At 37.9% G+C, this 27,701-nt stretch overlaps 1 protein-coding gene across 8 annotated transcripts in view; it reads left to right on the top strand.

The window, feature by feature from the left end:
• PLCB1 (phospholipase C beta 1) overlaps positions 1-27,701 on the top strand; it is a 454,738-nt gene that overhangs the window by 345,115 nt on the left and 81,922 nt on the right. For all 8 annotated transcript variants that reach the window (XR_015795036.1, XM_088134740.1, XM_088134715.1 and 5 more), the window contains 9 exons: positions 3,280-3,364; positions 4,720-4,844; positions 5,837-5,991; positions 9,840-10,004; positions 16,164-16,263; positions 17,300-17,404; positions 17,885-17,994; positions 22,150-22,282; positions 25,929-25,982. Coding sequence is in view for 7 of the 8 variants with exons in the window: in XM_088134740.1 (XP_087990866.1) it covers positions 3,280-3,364; positions 4,720-4,844; positions 5,837-5,991; positions 9,840-10,004; positions 16,164-16,263; positions 17,300-17,404; positions 17,885-17,994; positions 22,150-22,282; positions 25,929-25,982 (1,032 nt within the window). In the remaining variant the exon portion in view is untranslated. The remainder of the gene's footprint in view (positions 1-3,279; positions 3,365-4,719; positions 4,845-5,836; positions 5,992-9,839; positions 10,005-16,163; positions 16,264-17,299; positions 17,405-17,884; positions 17,995-22,149; positions 22,283-25,928; positions 25,983-27,701) is intronic.

The following is a 27,701-nucleotide window of genomic DNA, read 5'->3' as shown; positions in this document are numbered from 1 at the left end:
TTTTTCCTGCCCTTCCCACACATTAACAGGCTCTGTGTAGGGCTTGGGGGCTTGAAGCTGAGCAGTTTTGAGTGATGCTTTTGGCCTGAGTGCTGCTGGCTCTCAGCTTACTTCTTGTCCCACCCCACTTAGCGGCAGGTGCTTTGAAGCATTAGTTATTCCTATAGGTCTCAAGAGCCAGCAATGCTAGTGTCAGGGGTTCCTATCATCAGGCTTCTAACTGCTTCTCACTGTAATTCCCAAAGGGTCAGGCCGCTTGGTGTCTCTCTAGCAAACAAGCATTCTCTCTAGCAACTGCAGCCTCCAGTCAACTTGCCTTCTTTCTTGGGTAGTGGTATGCATTGGACCTAAGGGGAGCAGATAGAGGACAGCCAGGCCTTCTTACTCCTCAGGACCAAGAGCTGGTGCTGGGTGTCAACGTGTAGACAAACAGAATGGGTATATGGTGGTCACTGCAAGAAATAACCATTTCATGGACACATAGAATCTAACACAGGGAATCCATTGTTATTTTTTTCTCAGAAAAGAACTTGGTTGTCACTGATAAACAACCCAAGCCTTAATCAGTTTACTCCTCCTGATTAAGGTGGTAACTCAAGTCAACTTTGAAGCTATCCAATTTATAAGTTTATGCAATCTTCTTGCAAAATCTGATAGTAAACTATTTATGATTACCACTGGCTGAATCTATAACATTTCCTTTTAATTTAAACATAGTTTAACTCTCGGATATAATGTAACTCTTGGCTAGTTAGGACACTGTCAAAATGGCTGATAGCTAGAATTGGTAACAAACCTGTTTCAAAGTTGAGAATAAACTAATTTCTGTGCCAAACTAAGCAGGTTTTCAACTGAATCTTTAATGTTAACATGACCTGGGGATTTCTGTTTTGCTTTGAAATGAAAGTGGATATGTTTTTGATTGCCCAAAAGGGACAGGATTAAAATAGGGCAGAAACCTTCAATAACACATAATAGTCTTTAAAAGAGGCCAAAGGGCCCCAGGGGAAAATGCAAATGTTAAAGGCATTTGGAAAGTGACAGCATGTGTTTGCCTGGTTATGTCTTTGCTAGTAGCCTTCACTGCTGAGGAAGAGTCAGAGTACTTAGTTGGACATAGATATATAAACGCTACAGAAAATACAAGAAATAATACATGAGTGGGGGTGATGTCACTCTGGGGCTTTATTGATGCAGCACTCATAACTGGTCAAGGGAAGAAGATAGCATTGCATTTGAGCACTTTGACCCACAGAGTTGATCCAAACAACCCAGAGGAGATTAGCTTTCGTCTGAAACACCCCTATGACTATTTAGGGCTAAACAAACTCACCTTGATCAACTGTATCATTCAAACAGCTTCCTGGTGAGTTAACTATTCCTTCCCCCTTGGAGACAGAAACAAAATTTACAGAGGCTCTGTGAAAGTGAGACCCCATCTCTTTTAGCTTTTATCCTTCATGACCATAGACAGGATACCCACCTAGTCAGGCAGAGGTAGAAGAAAGAAACATGCTGTGGCAATACTTTATTACAAAATCTCAGTCCTGATGTGTTTCAAGGAAAATCCTCTTCTTCAGTATAGAAATGTAAATGATAGAAATGACATATCTGCAATGCTTACATCAAAATTATAACTGCAAAAAATGTAACTCATATAATTACTCTAAAAATGACATTCAAAGCTAGGCTATGCTTAGACTGTTACTTGTGTTTTAAAAAAAATTACTTATAGGGTACAGGCCTTGAACACTGTTTTTAATCATACAGTTTCTGGTAATCATACACAAAATGCACATGTATTTTTTTTCTCCCTGTGTAATTGGCTTTTTTATTTTTATTTTTTTTAATTAGCAACAAATGTTACATCTTTGTTACAGGTAGTCCTTGGGTTACGACCACTCATACAGCAACCGTTCAAAGTTACAACAGCGCTGAACAAGGGGGACTCACAACTGGTCCTCAAAGTTGCACCATCACAGCATCCCTGCAATCACCTGATTGCAATTCAGGCATTTGGCAACCAGCTTGCAATTAAGACAGTTGCAGCATCCCATGATCACGGGATCGCCGTTTGCAACCTTCCCTGCCAGCTTCCCACAAGCAAAGTCACTGGGGAAGCTGGCAGGAGGTTGCAAGCTGGAGCAAGTTGCTCCAGCTCCCTCCACTTTTTCTCCCAAGGAGCCCCATAGTGCCCGCCCATGGCACCTGCTTACCCCCAGCCTGCTCGCATGAGATGTGGTTTCAGCACATCTTCCCACATCATGGCCATGTGAGGTCCTTGCTTAATGACAGCAATGGGGACTGCTGGGATTACCATCACTAAATGATGGGGTCACGTGACATCACACATTACAACCGCATAGCTTAGCAATGGAAATTCCAGTCCCTATTGCCGTCATAACCCGAGGAATACCTGTATCTTTAAGGCAGAGCTATATGTTTGCCTACTTTATGTAACTGGCAGCATAACTGGCAGCATTTTTAGATTATTGCCAGAAGTTTAGTTATTACTATGTTTTGTTGCTTTTTATTTTGTAAAACATTATTTAATTAATTTGGGGTCACTCACTGATACTTTCAAGAAAAAAGGAAGGGACCCTAAATAATGCGGCAAATAGTAATGGAGATTAAAAACAAATCTTATGGACAGTTTGAAAATAAGCAAATCATTGGTCTAGATCAGTGGTCTTCAGACTTGAGTTACCTGAGAAATCTTTCTCAATGTGAAAAATCAGTGCAGAAATAATTAATAAATATGTTTCATGTAATACCTTGTCACAGACTTCTCTTTTTTAAATGAAACAAAGTAATAAAAATCTTACAATTTCACTGTAGCCATTAACCCCTGGATGATTTTATGGCACCCTGGTGCTCCGGGGAACACAATTTGAATACTGCAGGTCTAGGTAATGGTTGCCTGGGAGTTTCCCCCCAGTCATATTATTAAAAACTAGGCTCATCCAATGTAAACTGATGGGGGGACAGATAAAAATATGTACTGATAACTGCAAACAGGGTTGGCTATTGTCTTCAATATCTGAAGTGCACTGACCTCTGCTGCCAGAGCATAAACTGTTATGTATTTTTCCTACTTACAGGGATTCTTGGGTTTAGAGTTGATCTCTGTGGGAACTGAATGCTGAACTAGATAAATCTTTGGTGTGATTCTGCATGGATTTATTTTTGTTCGGTAACACAAAACATAATCCTAAATAATTTTTTTGTGATGAGTTCAAATCTGTTCCTTTTTTCTTTTTTTTCTTTTTTAAATTACAGAACGGAACAAGAGTTTTGAAATGTCTTCCTTTGTGGAAACCAAAGCACTTGAACAGCTCACAAAATCTCCTGTTGAGTTTGTGGAGTATCTTTGAAATTGAGAAAAATATCTTAGAAAAACTTTTCGAACCTGAGGAATAGAGGCTGCTGAGGACCGTTATTGAAGATTAATTTAGGTTGAAGAAACATGACATGCAGCACCCGCTTTTTGGATAGCAAAAAGATGTTGATAAATATATCAAATGCATTTTTTTCCCACAAAAGTATTCACCCTTTTCAGTTGGAACTTAGAAAACAAGAGCAAGAAAGAGATGAATGGGGTTTACATTCCTAGTTAAGTGCTTATCAATTATATATTGTGGATATATCTAAAGTTCCCCAGAGTGGATTCTACACGGATAAAATTTAGCATAGAGCAGATGATATAAATTTGATTGCTGCTCCATGGCATCTTCAATTAAAACCAAAACAAATACAGTAATTGCTGATGAGAAACATAATTACTGCTGGAGACTCTGAAGAATGGCTGCCAGTCAAACTTAACAATCTTGGATTAGGACTCCACTATTATGAGGAAGCTTTCCAGGCTTCCAGTAGTGATATTATAGTCTTCCTCCTGCTCCCATTTATCATGCTTTGTGTCAACTGAGCAACAATTTTGTTCCAAAATATATAGTCTTTTGGAATATTTTAATTCATCCATTTATTCACCCTGAGTTTTGTAGATTTATTTCCAGGATCTGTCCAAGAAAAAAGATTAGTCCTTGGATTCTACCAACCTTTTTCTTTGCTGCTATTATATTTTATCAAATATTTTATGTTATGAAGAGTCAAAAGTTCTCAGCAAAACTTTAAAAATTTGACATAGATATTTGACATAGGTACAAGGCAGAATTCACAGTGTCTTTTCAGTCTTCTGATTCTATAAACCAGCACTTTGTGGGACTGTGAAGCCAATGCCATTACATGATGGCAGCCATTTTTCAGGCTTTTCTAGTGCCAGGTATGGTGGCGCTCACGCATGCATCGCCTCTTTGTAGAAGCACCAGTTCATACACTTACTTGCTTCTGAGTGACAAGGCTCACTATGTCACAACTGCACGGATGATGATGTGTGAGTGCTGGATACCTTAGCCACCCACAATATGGCCTTGGGCAGCAAAGAAGTTTGGGTTCTTTTGTTTTTGTTTTTTGTTCTTTCCCACAATAATTTCTGTCAAACATACTCATAATGCAGATCAGAATCTGCTTTCTTAAGGTTCTCAGAATCAGTTCTCTTTCTACCTATCAAGATGATAACAGTAAGTAATAAGAGAAAGCCATGGGCTGACTGTTGCATCACATCATTATTACAAAAAGTAGGTACATGCAATTTGTTGTGTAAACTTTTAATCTAGTAGTTTCTCCAGTTGTATTTTATCTTAACCACTCACAATTTAGGTATAATAAAATGCAGCTGAGCCGAATTTACCCAAAAGGGACACGTGTTGATTCCTCAAATTACATGCCTCAGCTCTTCTGGAATGCAGGCTGTCAAATGGTTGCTCTTAACTTCCAAACTGTAGGTAAGCTTCATGTTACTGTACGTTTTCTGATAATGAAGAATATTGGATAATGAAGAACCTAGTTTGTGAAAAGTTAAAGAAACTGAAGAGTGGCATGCATACTTCTGCTGAAACCAATTGCTTCTTAAAAACTTTCGCTTGAATAAGCAATGTCTGTAAATAGAATCTTTTTAAGCAAATCAGAACTCCCATTTATTTCATTAGTCCTTTTAAAAACAGGTTGGTTTTCTTAATGTTTCTTTGATGGACTTTATGATCCTCACTCCATAGTGATATTAAAACAAGGAACATATATTAATAACAGCAATATATTTGATTGGGAAAATATAATAAGCATATAAATAGGAACAGTAAAGAACTTGTGAATATAGATGGTAGGAAATTAATATTGGCAAGTGATTCTTCATTTGTTTCTGTTCCCTACTAGAATCTCAAACATGATGATGTAGAAAGCCTTTCATTTACCTGATTCAGAACTGTATTACCAATTCAATGCTGAGAATCCATATTTTCAAAGAAGACCAGTGTGTGTGAACTCAACATGAAAGCACCAGCTACATTATTAAAAGTGGCATGTGGTTTTAATGAGTTTGGTAGCACAGTCGGCAATTATTAATTATCAGAGGGATGTGTCTCTAGCAGCTGACCACATCATTTCTGCTTAGTTACAACTGCCAAACATATAGTGAGGCAGGTGACATTGTCTCTCCCTCCCTTTCATCCAAATAAAAATTAGAACAGAATTTAAATAGAATCTCTCTCAGCTGTGTGGAGAGGATAATGGGGTGTGTGTGTGTGTTTTTAAATTTTTCAGTACATAATGTAACCAGGCCATAGACAAAGACTAAGAGGTCTCTTCATCCAGCTGGTTTTAGTCCATGCAATTGGACTGTTTCAGTGTGATTCTTTTGTCAATTTTGTTAGGTTTTCTCTATTGTGCCATTAATATTTATTTGTGTAGTATCCCATAACAGGATTTTTTTTTCATTTAGATTTGTCTATGCAAATAAATATGGGGATGTATGAATATAATGGCAAAAGTGGGTACAGGCTAAAGCCGGAATTCATGAGAAGACCAGACAAGCATTTTGATCCATTTACGGAAAGTATTGTGGATGGAATAGTCGCAAACACTTTGTCTGTAAAGGTAAGTATGCAGTTGCTCATCTAATACTGTTAAATTGTATAAACACCTTGAACATGAAACACCAAAATAACATCTCATGCACTTAGAAACTGATTCCCATTTTTTTAAGTGTGAATCTCATATATGCAAGTTGTTATTACTGTTTTAAGTATACTGAACAAGTCACATCCAGATATTTGTAACCAGAAAAGTAAAAATTGTGCCCCCAACTGAAGAAAGAGGGTGATACACATATTGGGACAAGAAAACAAGCTTAATTAACTTACCTACCATTTTAAATAGGCTGTATACTCTCCCCTTATTTGTTCAACCTATTGTATATGCTGAATATATACAGTGGTACCTCGGTTCACGAACTTAATTCGTTCTGCGACTCTGGTCGCGACCCGAATCAAATTTTCCCATAAGGTTCAGTGGAAATACGGTTAATCCATTCTGACCCCTCCGAATTTGGTCGCGACCCGATTTTGGTCGCGTCCTGAATCAAATGTCCCCATAAGGTTCAATGTAATTACGGTTAATCCGTTCTGAACCATATGTATTTTTTTTTAAAACCGCAAAAATATGAAACAAAATACAGTACGAAGAGAGAGAACGCTAACCTTGCTCGACGTGACTTCTGGCGTGGAGGACAGGAAGGCGGGTGGGGAGGCGGTTATTGCTTGGAGGGAGAGTCCCCCTCCCTACAGGAAGCCACGACCACGTGTCACGGCAGGGAAAATGGCCGCGGATCCTGTTCGTCACCCGATCCGGCGTTCGCAAACGGAGGCAAAATTTTGTGAACGGAGCTGTTCATGCCCCAAATTCGTCATGAACAGAAGCGTTCGTGACCCAAGGTACCACTGTATTAAGGGAAGCTGGGTTGGAAGAAGATGAGTGTGGTTTTAAAATTGGAGGAAGAAACATCAACAACCTGCACTAAGCTGATGATGCTACCTTGATAGATGAAAATGCAAAGGATCTGCAAGCTCTAGTAATAAAAGCCAAGGAGCACAGTAAAAAAAGGGGGCTAAAATTAAATATAAAGAAGACCAAACTAATGATAACATGTAAAACAACCAGCCTTAGAACTGATAATGAAGATATGAAAGTGGTGGATAGCTTTTGCCTTTTAGGATGAATCATCAACAGTAAAGGAAGCAGTAGTCAAGAAATAAGCCACAGACTAGCACTTGGTAGAGCAGCCATGAAAACCTTGGAAAAAATGTTCTGATGCTGTGATGTACCTTTACCTAAAAGATCAGAGTCATGCAAGCTATGGTATTCCCTGTGACACTCAATGGAAGCAAAAGTTGGACTTTGAAGAAGCAGGATAGAAAGAATATTGACGCTTTTAAACTTGGTGTTGGAAAAGGTTCCTGAGAATACCGTGGGCAGCCAAGAAAACAAACAAATGGATCATGAACAAATCAACCCAGAGTTTCCACTCAAGTCACAAATGACCAGGCTCAAATTATCCTACTTCAGACACATTATGCAAAGACCCAGCTTTCTGGAGAAGGCTCTATGACTGGGAAAGGTGGAAGGAAAGAGAAGAGGACAACCAGCAGCAAAGTGGATAGATTCAGTTACAGTGGTGTTGAATGCACTGTTGGAAGACCTGAAAGACCAGGTTAAGGACAGATTGTCATGGAGAAAATCTATCTATGTGGTTGCTAAGAGTCGACATTGACTTGATGGGCTTAATCAAATCACAATTTCAAATGTGAGGAAAATGGCACTAAATATTTACCAGCTGGAGAGGAAATTGGCAGGATCATGACATTGATGGCCTTTGCTGTTAGGGTGTGTCAGGCAAAGGATCACCAACCCACTGGGATTTTCCAAGGATGTCATTCCAAAATCGATCATAGGATACTCAATATGCTTTTTATCCTATTCTTACAAATCAAGTTAGATCACCACAAAATAAGGATGTGCTGTCATGAATATGGGAAAACGGTTCATCTTGATCAGTCTAATGCTCCAGGATAAAAAAAGATAAGTCTTAGAACCAGCTACAACCACAAAGCCATAACAAGCTTAGAGTGAGTAAGCATACGTATTTAGAAGTTAAATCTGAATGCAAGAAGGAAAGCATCTAGAGAAAAGAAGTAGCTATGAGACAGAATGAAGTCACTATATGGACTTCATATATGAAGAACAATATTTCATCTCACAGGTAACCTTAAAAGTCAGGACATCCCATCACTCTGTTCCAAAGAAAACACGTGAAGGCTTATAGGCACAAAGCATGGTATCCTTTTATGAACTAATAATAAAAAATAATTATCCGAAACTTCTCAGTGCCTCACATATTCCATCAGGAGTTTTGTACTGTGAAGATCATATGTTAGATGGAGAGGTCATACCCAAATCTGTATTGGTAATACAAGCAAGAAAAAGGGGGATAGGTCATTTTATATATAATTTTATATATAATTTTAAAATATAGGTAGATTTTGACACAGATCAGTCCTTATACAATGAGGAACATGCCATTCTCCAATTTCATATTCTCTCATCAGATGGCTCAGAATATTCTAGTTGAATGTTAAACCATTTTGGATTTATCTAAGGCTCTACTCTGGATTTAGAACAAATCTGTCTACATGGGTTAAAATAATTAATACATTTTTACCCTTATACTTTTAAGCAGGTTTTATGCCAATTATCAAATTCTGTGGGTTGGCCAGTCATTGAAATAGAAATTTGAGTCTACCTGTTGATCTCTTGCAATTAACTAAACAATATATGTAAAGCAAACTCTTACATAAAGTCATACATACATTTATAACATAGTTATAAATATTTGTAATCGCTATAAAACTAATACTTATACAGGTGTAAAATCTTTTTCTTATAATCCAACACCCTGCCATCTGGGTGTTGGATTATAATCCTACTAATAAGGTTTACAACAGGATAGCACTATCATCTAATTTTACTAACTGCCATTTTCAACATCTATTCACAACTACTTCCATGAATCAGTCAGGATTATTAAACAGATAGCTTTCAAGTCTCTTAAATGGATCCAAAGATTTGTAACACCAGAGCAAAAAAAAAAAGGAATTCCATAACTGGGGACCCTGATCCTGAAATATAACGTATGCAAACTGAATGGAGCAACATGTAAACCAAGCCATTAAGAAATAAAAAGTCTCTTACTGCTTCTTCTCTGCTTGTTTGTATTGGCACTGACCACTGACATAATCTTAATTACTTGTTTAATATTGAGCAGCAGACCAAGTTTTGCATTTTCTTCTTTTACCTTCAACAAGAGCCTTACTTACTTACTTAAGCCTTGCTTGCTTCCATCTATCAAAATGCATACCTGAGGTTATTTATGTTTCTCCCAGCAATTTTAATTCCAGTTTCCTCTAATTTATATTTATAAAGAAATTCAGTAGCATCACTTGGTCAGCCCAGGGTAGAGATCTATAATTGAGTATCATCAGCATACTGATGATACTGAACCTCCTCCAGTGGCACTCTAGGTGTCTCTTCTGTCCTTTCATCACTCAAAGCTTTTCTGTAAACTGAGGGGAGCCCCATAGGCCTGGTCCGATCCAAGGCCTCAGTTGAACTGTGCACCAGACCTTCAGGAACGAGCTCCCTCTGAAACCCATCTGAGTGCCTGGGATGGACCAATCAAATGGGTCCTAGCTCCCTGATGGCCGCCTTCCAAGGCAGTCAGAGAGTGATCAGTCTATGGCAAGGGACTGATGGTAGACTCCCCTCAAACCAAATCACATTATACATTTTATCTTGTTTGTAAGCTTCACATATTAAGAAACAAGTCGCTTATTGTGTATTGTATTGCAGCAGAGGTTTGTTAATAGAATGTCTAAACCTTTCATTTCTAGGTCATTTCTGGGCAGTTACTTTCTGACAAAAAAGTTGGAACTTACGTTGAAGTGGATATGTTTGGGCTACCTGTGGATACGAGACGAAAAGCTCTCAAGACGAAGACATCTCAAGGCAATGCTGTGAATCCTGTATGGGAAGAAGAAGCCATAGTGTTTAAGAAGGTTGGTATTTGTATTTGATCCCTCTGCAAAAGAATAATGTAAGGTTATTATATTTTGGTTTCACTAAGTTGTATCTTTTAAAAATTCTGTCTGCTGTAGTTCTGTTCCACTTGAGTAGTAAAGAAAGATTTCTTCATTTCTATAATTTCAGGTTCCTAAGGTCATACTGCCAAAATTTTATTTAATCCAGTTGAATTTATGTATTGATTTATTTATAAGACTTACATGGCTGCCCATCTTTGTCTTTTATTTGTATTTTGCTTTTCCAGCCTCATTCTGGTTTTAGTAATGATGTTGGCACTTGTTTGCTGAATGGAACTACAAAAGGGAAGAGTGGGGTTAGGTAGCGAATGAGATAGAGGTAGAGTGTGATGGGAGCCTATGAATGGTTTCTTGGGACATCCCAGGAGGATGACTGAGGTGCCAGGTTTTAGTTTTGTTTTTATGGTTCTTATTGTGTTTGTGGTTTTATTGTTGTTGTGGGCCACCCAGAGTTGTGCTTTAAGGTAGGCGGCCATATAAATCTTTTAAATGAATAAATATAAATGAGTCTCCTTGGAAGTAATTTATTTTGTACTTGTTTTATGTTTTTTGTTTATCCTTTTATTTCTGAAGATTTTTTTTATATTTAGTTTTTTTTTTTAATTTACCCAAGTATACCAGTTATTATTATTATTAGATAGGTCAGGATTTTTATATCTATGATCATTTTATGTTTTGCCATTAAGTACATCTTACCCTTTTTTATTTACTTTATTACATTTCAATGCTTTGGTTATTAAGCGGGAATATTAAAGGTACGTGTAATATTGTTAAGCTTAAAAATTGTTTTAAAAGGCTACACAGTGAAGAGGTGTAGAGGAGCAGAGATAGCCTTGGAGAAGGTCTATGGTGACTGTTAGCAAAATATGAGCTCAGCGTGGGGAAACAAGAAAAGGGGAGAAAGAAACTTAACATTGCCCTGCCTTGACCCTCTTTGGTATAAGAGGAAGGGGAGGGGAAACACTGCCAGACTTTCAAGATTCTGCTATTGTACCAATGTAAACTCAAGTTCTAGTATTTTTTGTCAGTCTCGTGACATGGCCTACTTTGAAGGGCTGACAGGATGTTATCCTTTTACACATATTTTCCATGATGAAAAAATGTTGGTGTCCTGTATTGGTTGGGTGGGTTTAGCAATATTAGTGGTAATAATACTAAGGCAGCTGGAGTCATGATTTTATTTAACAAATATATAAATATTTATAAGGTTTAAGAATGTGTAGATAATGGACATTTTATTATTATTCGAAGACATTTGATTGACATATTGCTATGGTAAACTTTTACAATCCTCAAAAAATTAAGTAGAAGTGTTTCATAGATGTTTTTCAAAACTGTTTACTATGTCTTTTGATCACTTAATTGTTAGTGATCTAAATCTTGTTATGGATTTTCAATGAGGTAGAAGTAGTCCTCCAAAAATGTATTTATAATCAGAATTGGAAAATGATGCAAGCTTATGTTTGTGGGTATACCTATTTGATGCATATTGTTGTTGTTGTTCAGTTGTTAAGTCGTGTCCGACTCTTCGTGACCCCATGAACCATATCGCGCCAGGCCTCCCTGTCCTTCACTGCCTCCCTGAGTTTGCTCAGTTTCATGCTCATTGCTTCAGTGATGCTATCCTCTGCCATCCTCTTCTCCTTTTGCCTTCAATCTTTCCCAGCATCAGGGTCTTTTCCAAGGAGTCCTCTCTTTGTATTAGGTGACCAAAGTATCTGAGCTTGAGCTTCATTATCAATCCTTCCAATGAGCAATCAGGGTTGATTTCCTTTAAGATTGACTGGTTTGACCTCCTAGCAGTCCAGGGGACTCTTAAGAGCCTTCTCCAGCACCACAGTTCAAAGGCATCAATTCTTTGGCGCTCAGCCTTCTTTATGGTCCAGCTCTCACAGCCATACATTATTACTGGAAAAACCATAGCTTTGACTATGCGGATCTTTGTCGGCAAGGTGACATCTCTGCTTTTTAATATGCTATCTAGGTTTGCCATAGCTTTCCTCCCAAGGAGCAAGCGTCTTTTAATTTCATGGCTGCAGTCTCCGTCCGCGGTGATCTTGGAGCCCAAATAAAGGAAGTCTGTTACTGCTTCCATTTCTACCCCTTCTGTTTGCCAGGAATTGATGGGTCCAGATGCCATGATCTTAGTTTTTTTAATGTTGAGTTTCAAGCCAGCTTTCGCACTCTCCTCTTTCACCCTCATCAAGAGGCTCTTTAGTTCTTCTTCACTTTCTGCCATTAGGGTGGTATCATCTGCATATCTGAGGTTGTTGATGTTTCTCCCTGCAATCTTAATTCCGGCTTGTGATTCTTCCAGCCTGGCATTTCTCATGATGTACTCTGCATATAGGTTAAATAAGCAGGGTGACAGTATACAGCCTTGCCATTCTCCTTTCCCTATTTTGAACCAATCGGTTGTTCCATGACCGGTTCTAACTGTTGCTTCTTGGCCGGTATACAGATTTCTCAGGAGACAGGTAAGGTGGTCTGGTACTCCCATCTCTTTAAGAATTTGCCACAGTTTGTTGTGATCCACACAATCAAAGGCTTTTGCATAGTCAATGAAGCAGAAGTAGATGTTTTTCTGGAACTCTCATGCTTTCTCCATGATCCAGCGAATGTTGGCAATTTGATCTCTAGTTCCTCTGCCTCTTCGAAACCCAGCTTGTACATCTGGTAGTTCTCGGTTCACATACTGCTGAAGCCTAGCTTGTAGGATTTTGAGCATAATCTTTGATGGGTATATCATCCTACAAATAGAGTATACATTTATTTTATTTATGTTCACAGGATCTGTTTTAGACTGATGTGGCAGGCCACCAAGAATTCTTTTGGCTAAGCTGAGACTGTCTTTTGAAGAAGGAGGTTTTAATTTACCAGACTTTCAAAAATATGATTAGGCATGTATTTTATCATTTACATTTAACTAGAATGAGAATTTAAGTGAATATCAACCTTTATGGACTTAATTGAAAGGTATTATCTATTTCTGTTAGGCTCCTGGCTATTTCTTGGGTCAATATATAGCAAACGAGGTCTTTCATTTCCTGGCTTACATGCAGTTAAGATAGTCTCAATGTGGACTAGACACCCTAGTTGCCACAAAGAAGCCTGAGATACTATCATTTTCAGCTTTATTGGGATGTAAATTAGGGTTTGATACTGAGTTATCAATTTTTAACTTTAAAAATAGGTGGGAAGACATTCAACTGGGTGGAGCCTGGAATAGTTGGATATTAAGAAATCAACACTTGCTTAAGTTTATTTTATTGGCATTGATTTGTATTAGGCAAAGAAAATTCTATTTGTATTTGTTGAAAATCCTTAAAATAATCATTACAAGGTAATTGATTTTAAAGGTTTTCAACAGTAACAGAATTTTCTTGTGAAAAACACATCAGTGCCAATATTATCAACTTAACCATGTGCTGATTTCTCAATGTGGACTAGACACCCTAGTTGCCACAAAGAAGCCTGAGATACTATCATTTTTTTTAAGTGTTTCTGTTTCTGAAATTAAACCAACTTCAAAATTATATCAGCAACTGAAATATATTTTTAAAGTTGAAATTACTGAAGTTTATGCCTTATGGAATTAGAATATCCAACAATGGAACATCAATGGATCTAAATTTTTAAAAATGTTAAATTTGGTTCTTTGGACTTGAAAATAATCCATGAAAATATTTTATCCCAAGTTTGTGGGACTCCTCAAAGAATGTATCAAAAGCTGGACTGTAGATTTTCTCTGCTGGCAATGTAAGAAATTTGAGGGTATGTTCATGATTTGGTCATGTCCAGTTTGGGGTTCTTGGGGGAAAAATATTGTAACATCTGTAGGTAAATCTCTGGGTAAATGTTTTCAAATTAATGATATCAATGTTACTTTGAATTATATTCCAGAAATGTGGAATCTGACTGTTTTAAGGAATACTGGTTATATCAGGCAAGGGGAATAGACAACAGGATTATACTGAGAGATTGGGAAAGTACTATTACCCTGGATACCAAAGAAGAAATGTGTAATTGATCCATTTTTGAAAAGATAATTTCCCCCTAATCAAGAAGTAACACAATAGTTTTCCTTTTGTCATAGATTTCATAATATTTTACAAGCAAATTCTGTGCACAATTTGATATATTGTTTTTATATGATTAAAGGTATATGCAATATATTTAGATGATTTATTTTAAGTTAGTATATTAATTTGGGGGAAAGGGTTCTATTTATTTGTGTTCTTTTTGTTATGGTATTAGTTTTATAATTAATTAAATTATTAGATTATTATTTATCTTTTAATTTCTTTTGTATATTACTTTTTCTTGTACTTCTCTTTTATAAATTGGAATTTTTTAAAAAAAACCAGTAAGTAACATAAATAATAAGTAGGATAAATAAATAAAGCCATGTAACATGACATAGTAAACAAATAATAAACACAGAACACAATCCAATTATTGAAAATACTTTTATTCCCAATGAAAATCATACCTATATCATGCCTAATCATAATAATGCAGAGTATTTTATTTCTAGAATATTGTGGTACATTTGGTGGGAGAGTTTTTAGAAGGAAGAAAGGGTTAAAATTAATAAGCATGTAAAGAAGTTTTTAATACTTTATTTTGTAAGCCCTACTGCAGCACTGCAAGACATTTTAATATATCCATGATACAGAAAGAAGAGAGGGGATAAGGTTGAGAGAACAACACGTCCAAGACCATTTTGACACTGAGATGGGCTCAACCAGATAAAAGCATTTAGTTGAAAGCTCGTTCTTTTGAGCAGTTCTACACTAGCAGCTGATAGACACATAAAAAATTTGAGAATCAGGTGTGACTCTCTCTCTACATTAAAGCTAATGATGGGGAAAATATCTAATATTTTAGGTGCCAAATATGGGGGGGAAAAACTGATTCACATTATTTTGAGTAAACAGTTACCGAAGAAGACTGAAACTAACAAACATGCTACATCAAATGGTGTATATATTTAAGACTGTCAGAGCAATTGTGTACTGAATTTTAATAGTTAACTTGAAGTATAAGCACTCTTACTGCCCATGAGGTAAGCTGATTATTGGTCATCCAAATACTCCTGCTTTTGACATGAACACTTTGACATGGCTTGAGTCATTTTGGCATCCGCAAGTTTTCGTGTAAAATCCTGTGGCCCTTTTCTGTGGGATGTGGGCTGCTCCTAGATATCAGTGAGTTCCACATATCCTTCTCAGTCTTTCATTGCCTTTATACTGTCAGTTGTAAGGCTCAAGAATTAAAAGGATTCTATGTCTCAGCTGTTGCTGAGTCTCTGGTATGTGACATCAGACCAATTGTGACATCAGAACAGAACCATCCTCAGGAGATAATACAGGTAGTCCTTACTTAGCAACTGCCTTGTTTAGCCACCCTTCACAGTTACAACAGTGATGAAAAAGTAACTGTGTGACCAATCCTTGCATTTATGACCTTTACAGGTCTGTAAAGCCAAGGAAAACTGAAGCAAGATCATAAGTACAGTTGTGGTTTCACTTAGCAACTGATTTGCTTAACAACTGAGTTGCTGGTCCCCATTTTGGTAGCTATAAAGGGCATGCAAGAGAAGAAAGATGCTCTTCTTATTAATTAAAATGTTTTTAAACTCCTTTATTGCACCTCATTCCTGTATTTAGAAAAAGAGACTTGGATTTTCTTTTTTGTCTTCTTGTTTGGCTAATCTCGGCTGATCTCAAATAAATCTAAGCAGGGTGAAATCTGATTAGTACCTGGATGGGAGACCACCAAGAAATCCCAGAGCTATAGACTAGACAGGAAAGTAAAAAAAAAAAAAAATCCTGGAAAAAGCAAACCACTTCTGTATGGTTGCCACAAAAACTACTACATGGTTGTTTCCGTCTTCTGAACTTACATAGTTGCCAAGAATGAAATTCCCAGGGGTAATTTTGTCTGTGTGTGTATGAGTGAGAAGAGAATTTAGCCAAAGACTCAGACTGTGTATTTTCCAAATATTATTCAAACTCTGTTAACAGTTTCCAGGAATACACTGTGAGAATGTTTCTTATTCCAACTCTGTGCATGTAATGCACCATAAAACACTAAACAAATATCTCTCTTCAGGTGGTTCTGCCTTCTCTGGCATGTTTGAGGATAGCTGCTTATGAAGAAGGTGGAAAGTTTATCGGGCATCGAATATTGCCAGTATCAGCAATTCGGCCAGGTAAAGATCTGGAGGGGGGGGGCGGCGGTGGTGGTGGTTGTTGTTGTTATTATTATTATTGCAGTAATAATCTCTGAAAGAAGGAATGAGACAAACAGAACTCAGGTAACATGTTTCCTGCAGCTTAAGTGCACAACTATCTGGTATGACAGGACTCCCTGGGTGATGACATCTTGAGACCCAGGTCAGCTGAATCAGCCTCTCCTTCCACCCAGCTCTCCAGCAAAGAGTCTCCACCTGACTCTTCTTGTGGAGACTGTTTGCAGGAGAAATGGCACTAAACCCTGATCCCTAAACTGGCCTTGGCAGTTCAGGAAAGGGCACCTGATAGGAAAGGAAGCTTTAACGAGCCCTCAAACTCTGTTTCACCTTGGCTCATCTCTGAGGTGAGTTCCTGCTTTGACCCACAATGTTGTCATTCCTTCCTCCAATTTCATGGCTTCTCCCTTCTCTGAGAGGGCTTCCAGATGAGGTTTTTACAGGCCCTGAAACACAAAATGATATTATCTTCTATTTATAATCCTCCAGTAGCAAATAATAAGCCTTATTCTTTCTATCTCACCCTTTGGGTTCCTGACAAACCTAGCATTGTCCAGGGCTGTACATTGCTGCTCAAGCATCAGCAGGTCTTCCCACTCTCTTCGGACTTGGGGGCACATTTGGAATTGTGAGAACACAAAATGGTGACACAAAATGGCTGCCGGGTAGTTTGGCATTGTTCTTGTTTTCCAGATTTCTAATTAAAAGATTATTTTCAGCATATAAAAATTCAAGTGAAAGGAGGTGTTTTTGGTCACATGGGGTCAATTGAGTCATTAAAGATTTCAAGCACACGGAGATATTGTGATGGATGGGCCTTTGTTCTTTACATCTTACTTTCATGGACTTGAATGTTAACCATCTTACTCATGTTAAGCATTTCTCAGTATTTCATGATGTGTGCCTTTATTACCTACAGCACTGCATTGGTTAATTTGTAAGAGAGATGGAGGACCAGAGAGAGTAACTGTCCCACTGTCTATTTTTTCCCCCTTAGGTTATCACTATATTTGTCTGAGGAATGAAAGGAATCAGCCCTTGATGTTGCCAGCCATATTTGTTTACATAGAGGTTAAAGATTATGTACCTGATACTTACGCAGGTAACTATCAAATCTGTGAAATAGAAATGTAACTTATATTTTGTTTGCAAGGCTGGCATCATGTTGTCAGCAGGTATAATAACTAGTGTTACCCAAAACTTTGCATTAAGAACCTGAGACTGTGAGTAGTGCTAGAAGAAGGATGCACAGTTACTGAGGGGTTTGAACCATGTTCTTTGATTTTATGTTGCTATTTTTTCCTCGTAAACTACTGATATTGCTCCTTCCCATATCCTTCCTGTTCCTGCTTTTTATGTCAAACTTGGAATTTAAGTCTTCTTCTTCTAATCATCCTCCTCCACCTTCATCTTCACCTGGGGTTGCATTGGGCTCTTATATTCTTTAAACTGGCTCTGAAGATTAATAAATATAAAAATAACCCTCACACTGAGAAGATGATAGACTAGTTTTTATAAAATGTCTGTACTATTTATTCTATAGAAAATAACATTGGGTTCTGAATCCCTGTCTCATTTGCAGATGTTATTGAGGCATTATCCAATCCGATCAGATATGTAAACCTGATGGAGCAGAGGGCAAAACAACTGGCAGCACTGACTTTAGAAGACGAAGAAGAAGTAAAGAAGGAGGTAAGGACTGGGGTTTGATAAAATAACAGAGGGGTCAATTGAGCATATTGTATGATGCTCTAAGACTGTAGAGAAATTAATATTGTAAAAGATATCTATACAAGTTAATTTGAATATTTTCTTCAAGTTATATGCCCTACATTGAGAGGTTGGGATAATCAAAAGACACACTGGAAATTATGGAGTCACTCATGTGGCTGTTCTTGTTCTAAAGTGAACAGATTCTATTAGCTCAAAGGGCTGATATTTTAATTTACACATACATATATACACTGCCCAGTAATGTTATTGAATACACTGGTATTTGAAAACTTTGTTTGTTTGTTTGTTTGTTTGTTTGTTTGTTTGCTCCTGGAGGGATGGAAAGTGCATCACTGAGAAATCTCAAGTCCTGGGTCAAGGTTTATTTATATATAATTTATAGGGCCGCCCATCTCACAATACTATGTTCCCTCAGTGGTCAGACCTTCTGGGGGCTTTCTCTCCAAAATCTAACTGGATGGGCAGATTTACCTTGGAGAAGACAGTCATATTCAGAGCTTTTAAAGGAGATATGAGTACCCTGAATTGCACCCAAAAACTAACTGGCAGCCACTGAAGTTTCCATAATCATTATATTACGTACCTCGATGTACCTGTAACTACCCAGGTTGCTGCATGTTGCGCCACCTGAAACTTGCAGAGATATCTCCAAGACCAGCCCAATATATAGCACATTGCAGTACTGTAGCCACGTGGTGAAAAGGGCACAAGAGACTGCAGTGAAAGCCTCCTGATCCAGAAAAAGCCTCCTGATCTAGAAAAGGCACACAAGTTGTAATTATGCAAGAGCCCTCCTGGGCACGGCCTCCACCTGTTGTTCAGTCAGGAGCTATGAGTCCAGGAAGACCTACACATTGTGGGCCAGCTCCATAAAGGAGAATATTACCCTGTCCAGAGTCAAACATCAACTATCTCTGGTCTCAGTTGGTTTCCAAATCCACAGTCAGTCTTGATATGAGTCTAAGCCTATTTCTCCCCATCCAGTTCCATGTTCCAAAAATGTCCCTTAAAAACAAAATACTATCATAACAAGAACAAAAACTTTGAAAAGTTTTAGCCATTGCATTCTGCCTTGCAGGTAAAATCTAATTACATCATGTTTTGTAATGTAGATGCATTCAGTGTCATTGGCTATTATAAGAAATGGAATGGATATATTTTTCTTGCTGGAATCAGTTTTCCAAAACCTAGCATAAGAGAGCTGATCCTCACAAGTTAATGTCTTCCTTCGGAAGTTTACATTGCCAAATAAAATGTATATTTTCTCTGTGTTTCTGTCAACGATATGTATTTTGATTTGCATATATGAGCCAGCTTTTACTATATACATTCCAATTTCTATAATTAAAAAAAAAACTTAGACAAGGGATAGCACATTCTGATTTATTTTCATGATTTGAAAAAAGTACCTTTCTTAATAAGTCTTGATTTTGTAACTATAAATATTGTGAGTAATATTAAGTGCAGAGGTTTTCTACAAAAAAATATTACTTTCTCCTTGAGTCCCATGAATCTCTTTAAACAAATGGCCTCTAACAGAGACATACCCCAGAGGGGCAAGAGAGGGCAAGGGGTCAAACAATAGAAGCAGTGTCATGCCATTGTACTACAAGCTCCATCCCTTTTGTACTTGTGTCCTGACATCACACACACATACTAAAGGAGTGCACAGTGTAACACTACTTTTGTCATTTTGTTGAAAGTATCAGATCCTGCAGCCAACTCTTTAATTTTAACTCTAAGCTTGTGGGGGTATGATTAAAGCTTCCCTCATCTTGGACAGCTAAATCATACTCAGAGATCAGTCAAACATAATCTGCATATCTGGAAAAGGGATATAAATCCAGATGTGTACTGTATAAACCTTTCAAGTAACTCAACCAATCAGCATCTCCCACCCTGAACCCCCTACTTATAAAATTTGATTACCTACTCATAATGAATATTTTCTCAGCCCTGTTCATGCAGATTTCTTCCTCCAGTTTTTATCACTGAACATTTGTTTTTTAGATGCAACAGCTTCCAAAAATAAAAATGAAAACCACAAAAAAACCCAAATTAAGGAAAGAAGGATAAAGCCCTACCCAATTGTTTTATTCATCTTGATCACCCATGCTTGAGTTAGCACAGTATATTTATAATTCTACAAGTCTGAACACCTGCACACTAAGATTCCCCACCCCCAAGGAAATCTTCCTCCTCTCTCTCATATTGTTTTATGTGCACTAGACTGTGTGATAAATCTGCTGCATTGCTCCTGATGCAGTTATCTTTCAGTGCCAGGTGAGGGATCCCTCTACTAACAATTGCTCTGGCTGTAATTCAGCATTACATCAATACTTCTATAAGCAGCTTTTTCTCCAACTCTTAAGATGCTGCATTTTTGTTCTAGCAAAAAATATATTTGTAATGAAGAGCCATGTAAATTCTTGGGTCTCTCTATGAGCTAGCTGGTTTCACCTGAAAATCTGCCAACCTTTTATTTATTATATCCTCATTTATTTCTTGTCCTACCTTTTGATTCAGTAGGTTCCTGCAAATAAAAGTCAATGTAGAATTATTTATTAGCTACCTGGTAAATCAATTTTTAGGGAGGAAATATAAACAAATAATCCCTGCATTTGAGAGACAGGATGCATTGTAAGATATAAATAGTCAGAACCTATTTACACTTGGTATCCTCTGAAGAACTAAATTGGAGCAGGAAGGAAAATCTATCAGTAGTGTGTAGTGCTCAGTCGTGCAAAAGCAGAGACAGTTTTCAGTTTCACTTAACTTATCCCACCCTGTTGTTCAACCTATAAATTCTTATGAAAAAGGTGAAGGATTTTGAGAAAAGAACTGTCTCCTTCCCCCTCCCATCATTTTTTTACCAGTGAAGAATGCTAATGAAAACCTCTGGAGAAACTAATCCAACAAGGTACCATGGCAACAGGTCCTCCTTATATAAATTTTTGTACCTGAAGGAGGCAAACTGCTCGGCAGTGCTCTGTAACTATGGATCTTCTTCCCCACTTCCATTTGGGTAGCAGGAATCTTCAGTCTCCTTCGATAAATATGACCTCGAGCAAGGGGGAGAGGATTAGTGCATAGTAAAAAGGAATTAGCTCTAAACATGGGCATTGAGAGCTGGCAAGGAAGTACAGGTTGTGGGGAATGCTTAAACAGGTTGAACGGTACAGACATAGTCATCCAAGCATGCGGCAAGGATGGAGGTACTGTTTACGTAAGCTTATCTGTTGAATATAATTATGGGCAAGCTGTCCTGGGAACAATTGCTGTGCCTCAGCGGTGAATTAGTAATCAGACTTTTGGGACACAATCCTGAAAGGGTTGAATGAAAGAAATCATCCTCTGTCATATGGTGTTCAGCGGTAACTAGTACATTCTGCTGATGTCCTTGTATTTGCATAGTTATTACCTTATAACATAGTAGCATACAGAGCTCTATAGGCAGAAATTGGATGATCTTGATTTGCTGGGTGGCATAAGCCTAGGGCTGTTTTATTTTGTGTGGGTTTTTTTTTTTTTTTATTTCAGGGATAATAAAATGGGATGAAGAGCAATTAAAGAAACTGACCTTAAAATGTGTGTTACTGTCATTTCCCATTGGCAGGGTTAATTAACAATGTGATTCTTTATAGCTAAAATGAGTAGTTTATTTTACCAACATGATCTATACCTTTTACAGCTTTCTAGGTGGGTCCCTGTTTATTTAGGTATATAATAATTTTAAAACTGGACTGTTCCTATTTAAAAGCCAAAATACCAATGCAATGTATTATTTGCTAAAATTATAGTTTTCTGTTAGTTCAAGTTTTTTTTTAATTTTCCAAAAAAAAATTCCCCTGTAAGTAATCAGAAGAGTTGAAAAATAATCACAGCAGCTAGATTTATTTTATTTTGCAAGCACTTTTTGGAGATGAAATGAGATGCTTTGTGCCCAGTACAATACAATTTCCTTAACAAGGAACAATTTGAATGAATCCTAGTACAGGAATATGAGTGTTAGTTATGGGTGGAATCTGTATGTGTTAGAAATAAAAGCTTCATGCAAGTTCTGTAATCGCAAATCCATTTTCATATTTTATGGGAAATGTTTTGAATTGTTAGGCGGAACAAGGAGATGTACCTTCAGAAGCTCACAATGAACCTAAACCTACACCAGCAGAAAATGGAGTAAATTGCACTACTTCTCTCACCCCTAAACCATCTACTCAGGTTGTTCCAAGCCAACCAACACTGGGTAAGAACTGTGTTATAGTGTATGATTTCTGTAGTACTCTTCTATTGAAAAAATATAGCTAAATTTCTCCTGGCCAAAAAAAAAAAAAGACATCACCTCTGATGAATATATCTATATTTGTGACTGCTTGGAAAGTAATGTTTGAAACAAAAGCTCTCTTGTCTTCTGATGTGCAAAAAATATAGCATGACAACTGTGAGTAAATGCATGCTTATCTAGACACCGTAGTTTGTGTTCTGTTGTCTGTAGTAGGCTTCCCGAGGAGGAAGAGTGGCATAGAAATCAAATAATAAATAAATGTAGGCTGGATAACTACATTGGCTCTGACAGTGGCTATCTTGGTTCATCTCTCAGCCAGGAAGCTCATGAGGGGACCATGAGCAAGTGGCACCTTCTGAGTCTTGTCAGGGATGCTGTGTAGATGAAATCTGTCTTCTATATATACACCTTGAAGAAGTGTAGAATTTAGATGAAGGATCAGGTGAATTGGGAGGCTTTGAAAGGAGAGGGAATGCTAAGTAAAGTCCATAGCAGAGTTTGGCTCATCCTGTTTAGACCCGTTTCAGTGCTTTATCAATAATATGATCAGAGCTTATAGGTTTCAGGCAACAATTTGATTGTTGGGGGTTTTTTTGTTGTTGTTGTTGTTGCTGTTGTTGAAGCTATCTGGTAAAAGTTTGGTTCTAGGATAATTGGAACCAATGTGACTCAAGAAGAACAAAACATCTCAGGGTGTTGATGTTCTGGCCATGCTAAAAAACTGAGCTCCAGCATGTGGCCCTCCAGTCTTTCAGCTTTCAAGAAAAAATAGTCAGGACTAAGCATGGATAGAACAGCCAAGTTGCATTCTTTGGAGTCTGCATATTTATCAGATTATGCAGGATTAAGTCATGTTAATCACCAGACTATGCATTAGACTTGTTTTGATGCTTGAAAATCTCTAAATGTGTGAATTTCTTTTTTTTAAAAATAAGTTTTATCTTACCATATCTATGCTTCCATTATATACTTTAAATGTAAACTAGGTAGAACAAGTCTTGTATCCACCAGCTATTTATTTATTTATACAAATATTTGCATGCAACCCCCACTGTAGAGACTCTGGGCAGTCTCCTTATCAACATTAATTGCCAGACCAATTATATTTTAGAGCAATTGCAATTTCTTAGTCATCTTTAGCCCCATATAAAGCATATTGCAGTAGTCTAATCAGATGGGGTTGAGGGCACCTCCATCTACTACTTAAGCAGGAGCTCTGAGTCCAGAGGATTCCCAAGGTCACAGATCTGCTCCTTCAGAGGAATGTGACCCCCTACAGAACTAAATTGACACTAGAATTGAGCCAGATTGTTTAATTATGAAGACCAACTCCATCTTGCTGGGATTCATTTTAAGCTTGTTTCATCCCATCTAGCCTTCACAGCCTGCAGGCACCAAGTAAGAGCCACTGTATCTCTGCCCTGGCCTCGGTGGCAAAGTATAATTGAGAATCATCAACATACTGAAGGTCTTCCTTCCAATGGATGGATGACCTCCCCCAGCAGTTTTATATAGATATTATATAAAATGGGATAGAGAGATAATCTTTATAGCACCCCATATTAGAGCAACCATGGGCTAGTCTGTTCCTCCACCATGACCATCAATTGGGACCATCCACTCAGGAAGTGGAATCACTGTAACTCATTGCCTTCAACCCTCAGTCCTTGCAGGTGATTCAGACAGATACCATGGTTGATGATAGTGAATGCTACCAAGATATCTAGTAGGACACACTCCCTTCATTCATACTCCAGCAAAGGTCATCTACCAGAGCAACTAATGCTGTCTCAGTCCCATGCCCTGGTCTGAATCGTAACTGGAAGAAGTCCAGATAATTCATTTCCTCTAGATCCTCTGTAGCTGAAGCCGTATCACCTTCTGCAAAATCTGTCAAGAGAAAATGAAGATTGCAGAATGGATGGAAGTTGTCCATACTGCCAGATCAAGATATGATCTTTTCAAAGGTATACCATTGCCTCCTTCAAGTCTGAAGGCACCACTCCCTCCTTCAAAAAAATGTATACTAAAAAGTTTCTTATGCATTTTCTTGGATACCACAAGCTCAAAAAAATCCCAGATCATCTTCCACTGGATTACCTTACCAAACTCTGAGCAAGCGGCATCTATTTGAGAGTGAATGCTAGCAATTTTCTTTGCAAAGATTTTACAAGGTATCACATTGGCCTGCAGGAGCATCTTCTCCCCTGCTTTTATTCCAAAAGGGTATGGGAAACTTTGAAGAACAATGTCCAAGAGAGAGCAAGGGAAACAAAAACACCCCTTCCTGTCCTTAGATTTCCATCTCTTCTGAGAATTGAAGTCCATTAATCTTGAGGGCACCTGAGCAGGGGAAGTCTGCTGTAACCCAACCTTAAGAACAGGATGGAAAAGATGGGACACACATCCTGTTTATTTTCTTGAGAGTACAGATTAACCATGACCAGATCCTTTCCTCCAGTTCAGTATCATCTACATTACTGTAGGTCCCAATGGACAGACTCTCTCCTTCAAACAGGAAGCATCATTCTGAGGTCACAAAGGCCATCTCCTGTGATATGGACAGCATCAGTGTGAAATCACAATGGCTAGCCTCTCCTTCTGGCAGTCATTGAAACAGACAGCAGTGGCAGAATGAGGCAACATGTCTTTTTCCCATTTACATTCATGGGGCAGAGACAAATGGGAGGATTGGCGCGTAATGTATTTCTTATTGAGATAAACAGCAGCAGTGGTTGGCCACAAGCACTCACCTGGGAGTATGTATCTCCCTGAACTGGGCAGCATAAGGGACACAGAGAACCCCAAATAGGCACCCAACTTTTTATTCAGTAGGTGACTCTAAGTGGCTTGGTCCCAAAAAAGTAAGAGCATTTATCTGGAGGCATGCAGGTACATGCTCTTACTATCCCAGAGATAACAGGGCCAGTTTCCTTGTCCTGCCAGGGCCGGATGCAGTTGGAGAGATAATGTGACATGCATGCTGGCACTGAAGCAAAGCCCCCATACAGCATTAAATATATGCTCACACATTAAGAAAAGGAGCTAACACCATCTCATAACGAAGAGGCAACTTTCTACATCTGCTGCGGAAATGTATTTATTTGCTTAAAATAGGTTTAGCCTACCTTTCTCCTATGAAGCTTTCAAAGCAGCTAATATAAATGAAAAACAAGTGTATTTAAAGCCACAAAAAAGACATTAAAGACTGACTCAGTCAGTCAAAAGGGTGGGAGCCAAAGAGTTGATCAATGAAATAAAACCAGGTTTTCACTTATGCCTGAAGACTCAGAGAGTTAGCTTCAGTCAATAAGCAACTCTATTAATTTGGAGCGGCCACTGAAAAAACTGCTTCCATGTAGATGCTAGCCTGGATTCAAAGGGGGCAGAAGCTAGGAAGCTGTTCTGTTATTGCAGGCTGGGCAGGTTGATTTGAGAGCAGGTAGTGGTTGGGGTAACTTGATCTGCAGCTAGGAACAAGTTACTTGTCAGTACTGCATGAACAAGGATGGTGTTACATGCTCTGGTTCTTTCAGAATGCCTCCCTATAAGATCTTGTGTTCATCATTTCAGACCAGTTGAAAGTACTGATGTTATTTATATCTAGGTTCTGTGAAAGTTCCAGCCAAAACAGAAGATCTGATTCAGAGTGTCTTGACAGGTAAGAAACACCCGTATCTCTTAGATGAATTAATACAGTGTTTCAAGAGAAAGTGTACCACATACAAATGGCTATTTTAATCTGTTTATTATTCAGAATGCCTCCCTAGTGATATTTAACCATCGTATAAAAAGAACAATTATATATTTAAGGGATTTTAAAATTAAGTAGTAAGGCCAAATTATTGGAATGTATCAATTTCATCCTGACAGGATGAATAACTGGGATCCAAGTGATGACTGAGTTTAGTTCTGAGACCAAGCTTAAGGATCCAGGATGCATTTGCTTAAGTTTGATAAATCAGCATATAAACAGCAGTGCAGATAATAGATTAAATAGAGCAAGCATCAGAACTTTCTAAGTGGCATGATTAAATAACTCTTGAATTTGCTGTATAAATTCGTTCAGTTTAGAGTAAAAGCTGTATTCAAAACAAATCTTAATACTATACAAAAGCTGTTGTAGAACTATATGAGCATACACAGATGGATATCTTTGTATATCCTTTTATTGTCAATGTATTGTCAATTTATTGTCAAGGGACAATAAAGGAACATTTATTGTTTTCAAACACAGCAAAAAGCACTGAATTACATATATAATCTGCCTGCACAAAAATAGGTTATGTTGCATCTTGAGATATAAGCATTCTGTACACCTGATGAATCACCCATACCTTGCTGGCCTGGTGTGAAGAACGTATTACAAATTTTGCATACCAGAAATATACAGAATTCTCTAAAATAAGTAACAGATGCCTTGCCTTATTTTTTGTAAAAAAGACTGGACTGGGTCATTTCCAAATTGTGGAACGTATTAATATATGTGGAGGCTATTTAGCAGTATGTCCTATCTCCATGTGAGATGACTCCATAGTCTAAACAACTATTGCTGAAGAAGCAAAATAAACTGGGAATTCAAATGTCTTTAGACCCTGAATTACATAATTCATGCAAGCTGAGACTCTTGAGTTACATAATTCAGATATACCAAGGCCCAAAATTACATAATTACATAAAGCCAGGAAGAAGTTGCTGCAGTGGGCTTGAACTTGTGCAATTCAGATGAGTACAAGTGCAGTGCACAGTGTACAGTGCAGTATACAAATGCAGTGCAGTATAAGTGCAGTGTGCAGTTCAGACAAGTACAAGTATAGTGTTTGTACTTGTGAATTCAGATGAGTACAAATGCACCGCAGCAACCCAGAACACCAGAAAAAGGAAACAGATTGCCTATATAACATCTTCTGACAAAATGGATACCCACATAACTTTGTCAGAAAAAATGCCTGACCACTCAACCCACAACAGCACAACCAACACAAGCTATGAAAAGGATTACCCTGCTAAAAACATTTCAGAAACAACCAACAGACTATTGCAGCCACAGAGCATCACCATAGTGCACAAACCAACTAAAGCCCTCTAAAACATCTCAAGCAAACCAAAAGACCCAGTAGGCCAAGAAGAAAAACAGGAGTTATCCACAACATACAGTAAAAGGCTATAACAGCCACTATGTAGGGCAGACAGGCAGAAGACTAGCAGAGCACATCCATGAACACCAACTAGCAGTCAGAAGACACAATGAAAACTCCTAAATCTCACAACACATGGACAGACTCAACTATAGTTTCAACTGGGAAACTGTGAGCATCCTAGACCAAGCTAAATCCAAAAACGCTAGAGAATTCCTGGAAACTTGGCATTCAGACAAATC

The sequence above is a fragment of the Python bivittatus genome, unplaced genomic scaffold, assembly GCF_059951505.1.
Source record: "Python bivittatus isolate LINGU-HERP-01145 unplaced genomic scaffold, Pbiv_v1 ctg000020_np1212, whole genome shotgun sequence".
Taxonomy (NCBI): Eukaryota; Metazoa; Chordata; class Lepidosauria; order Squamata; family Pythonidae; genus Python; species Python bivittatus.
This window is presented reverse-complemented; position numbering and strand designations above follow the sequence as displayed.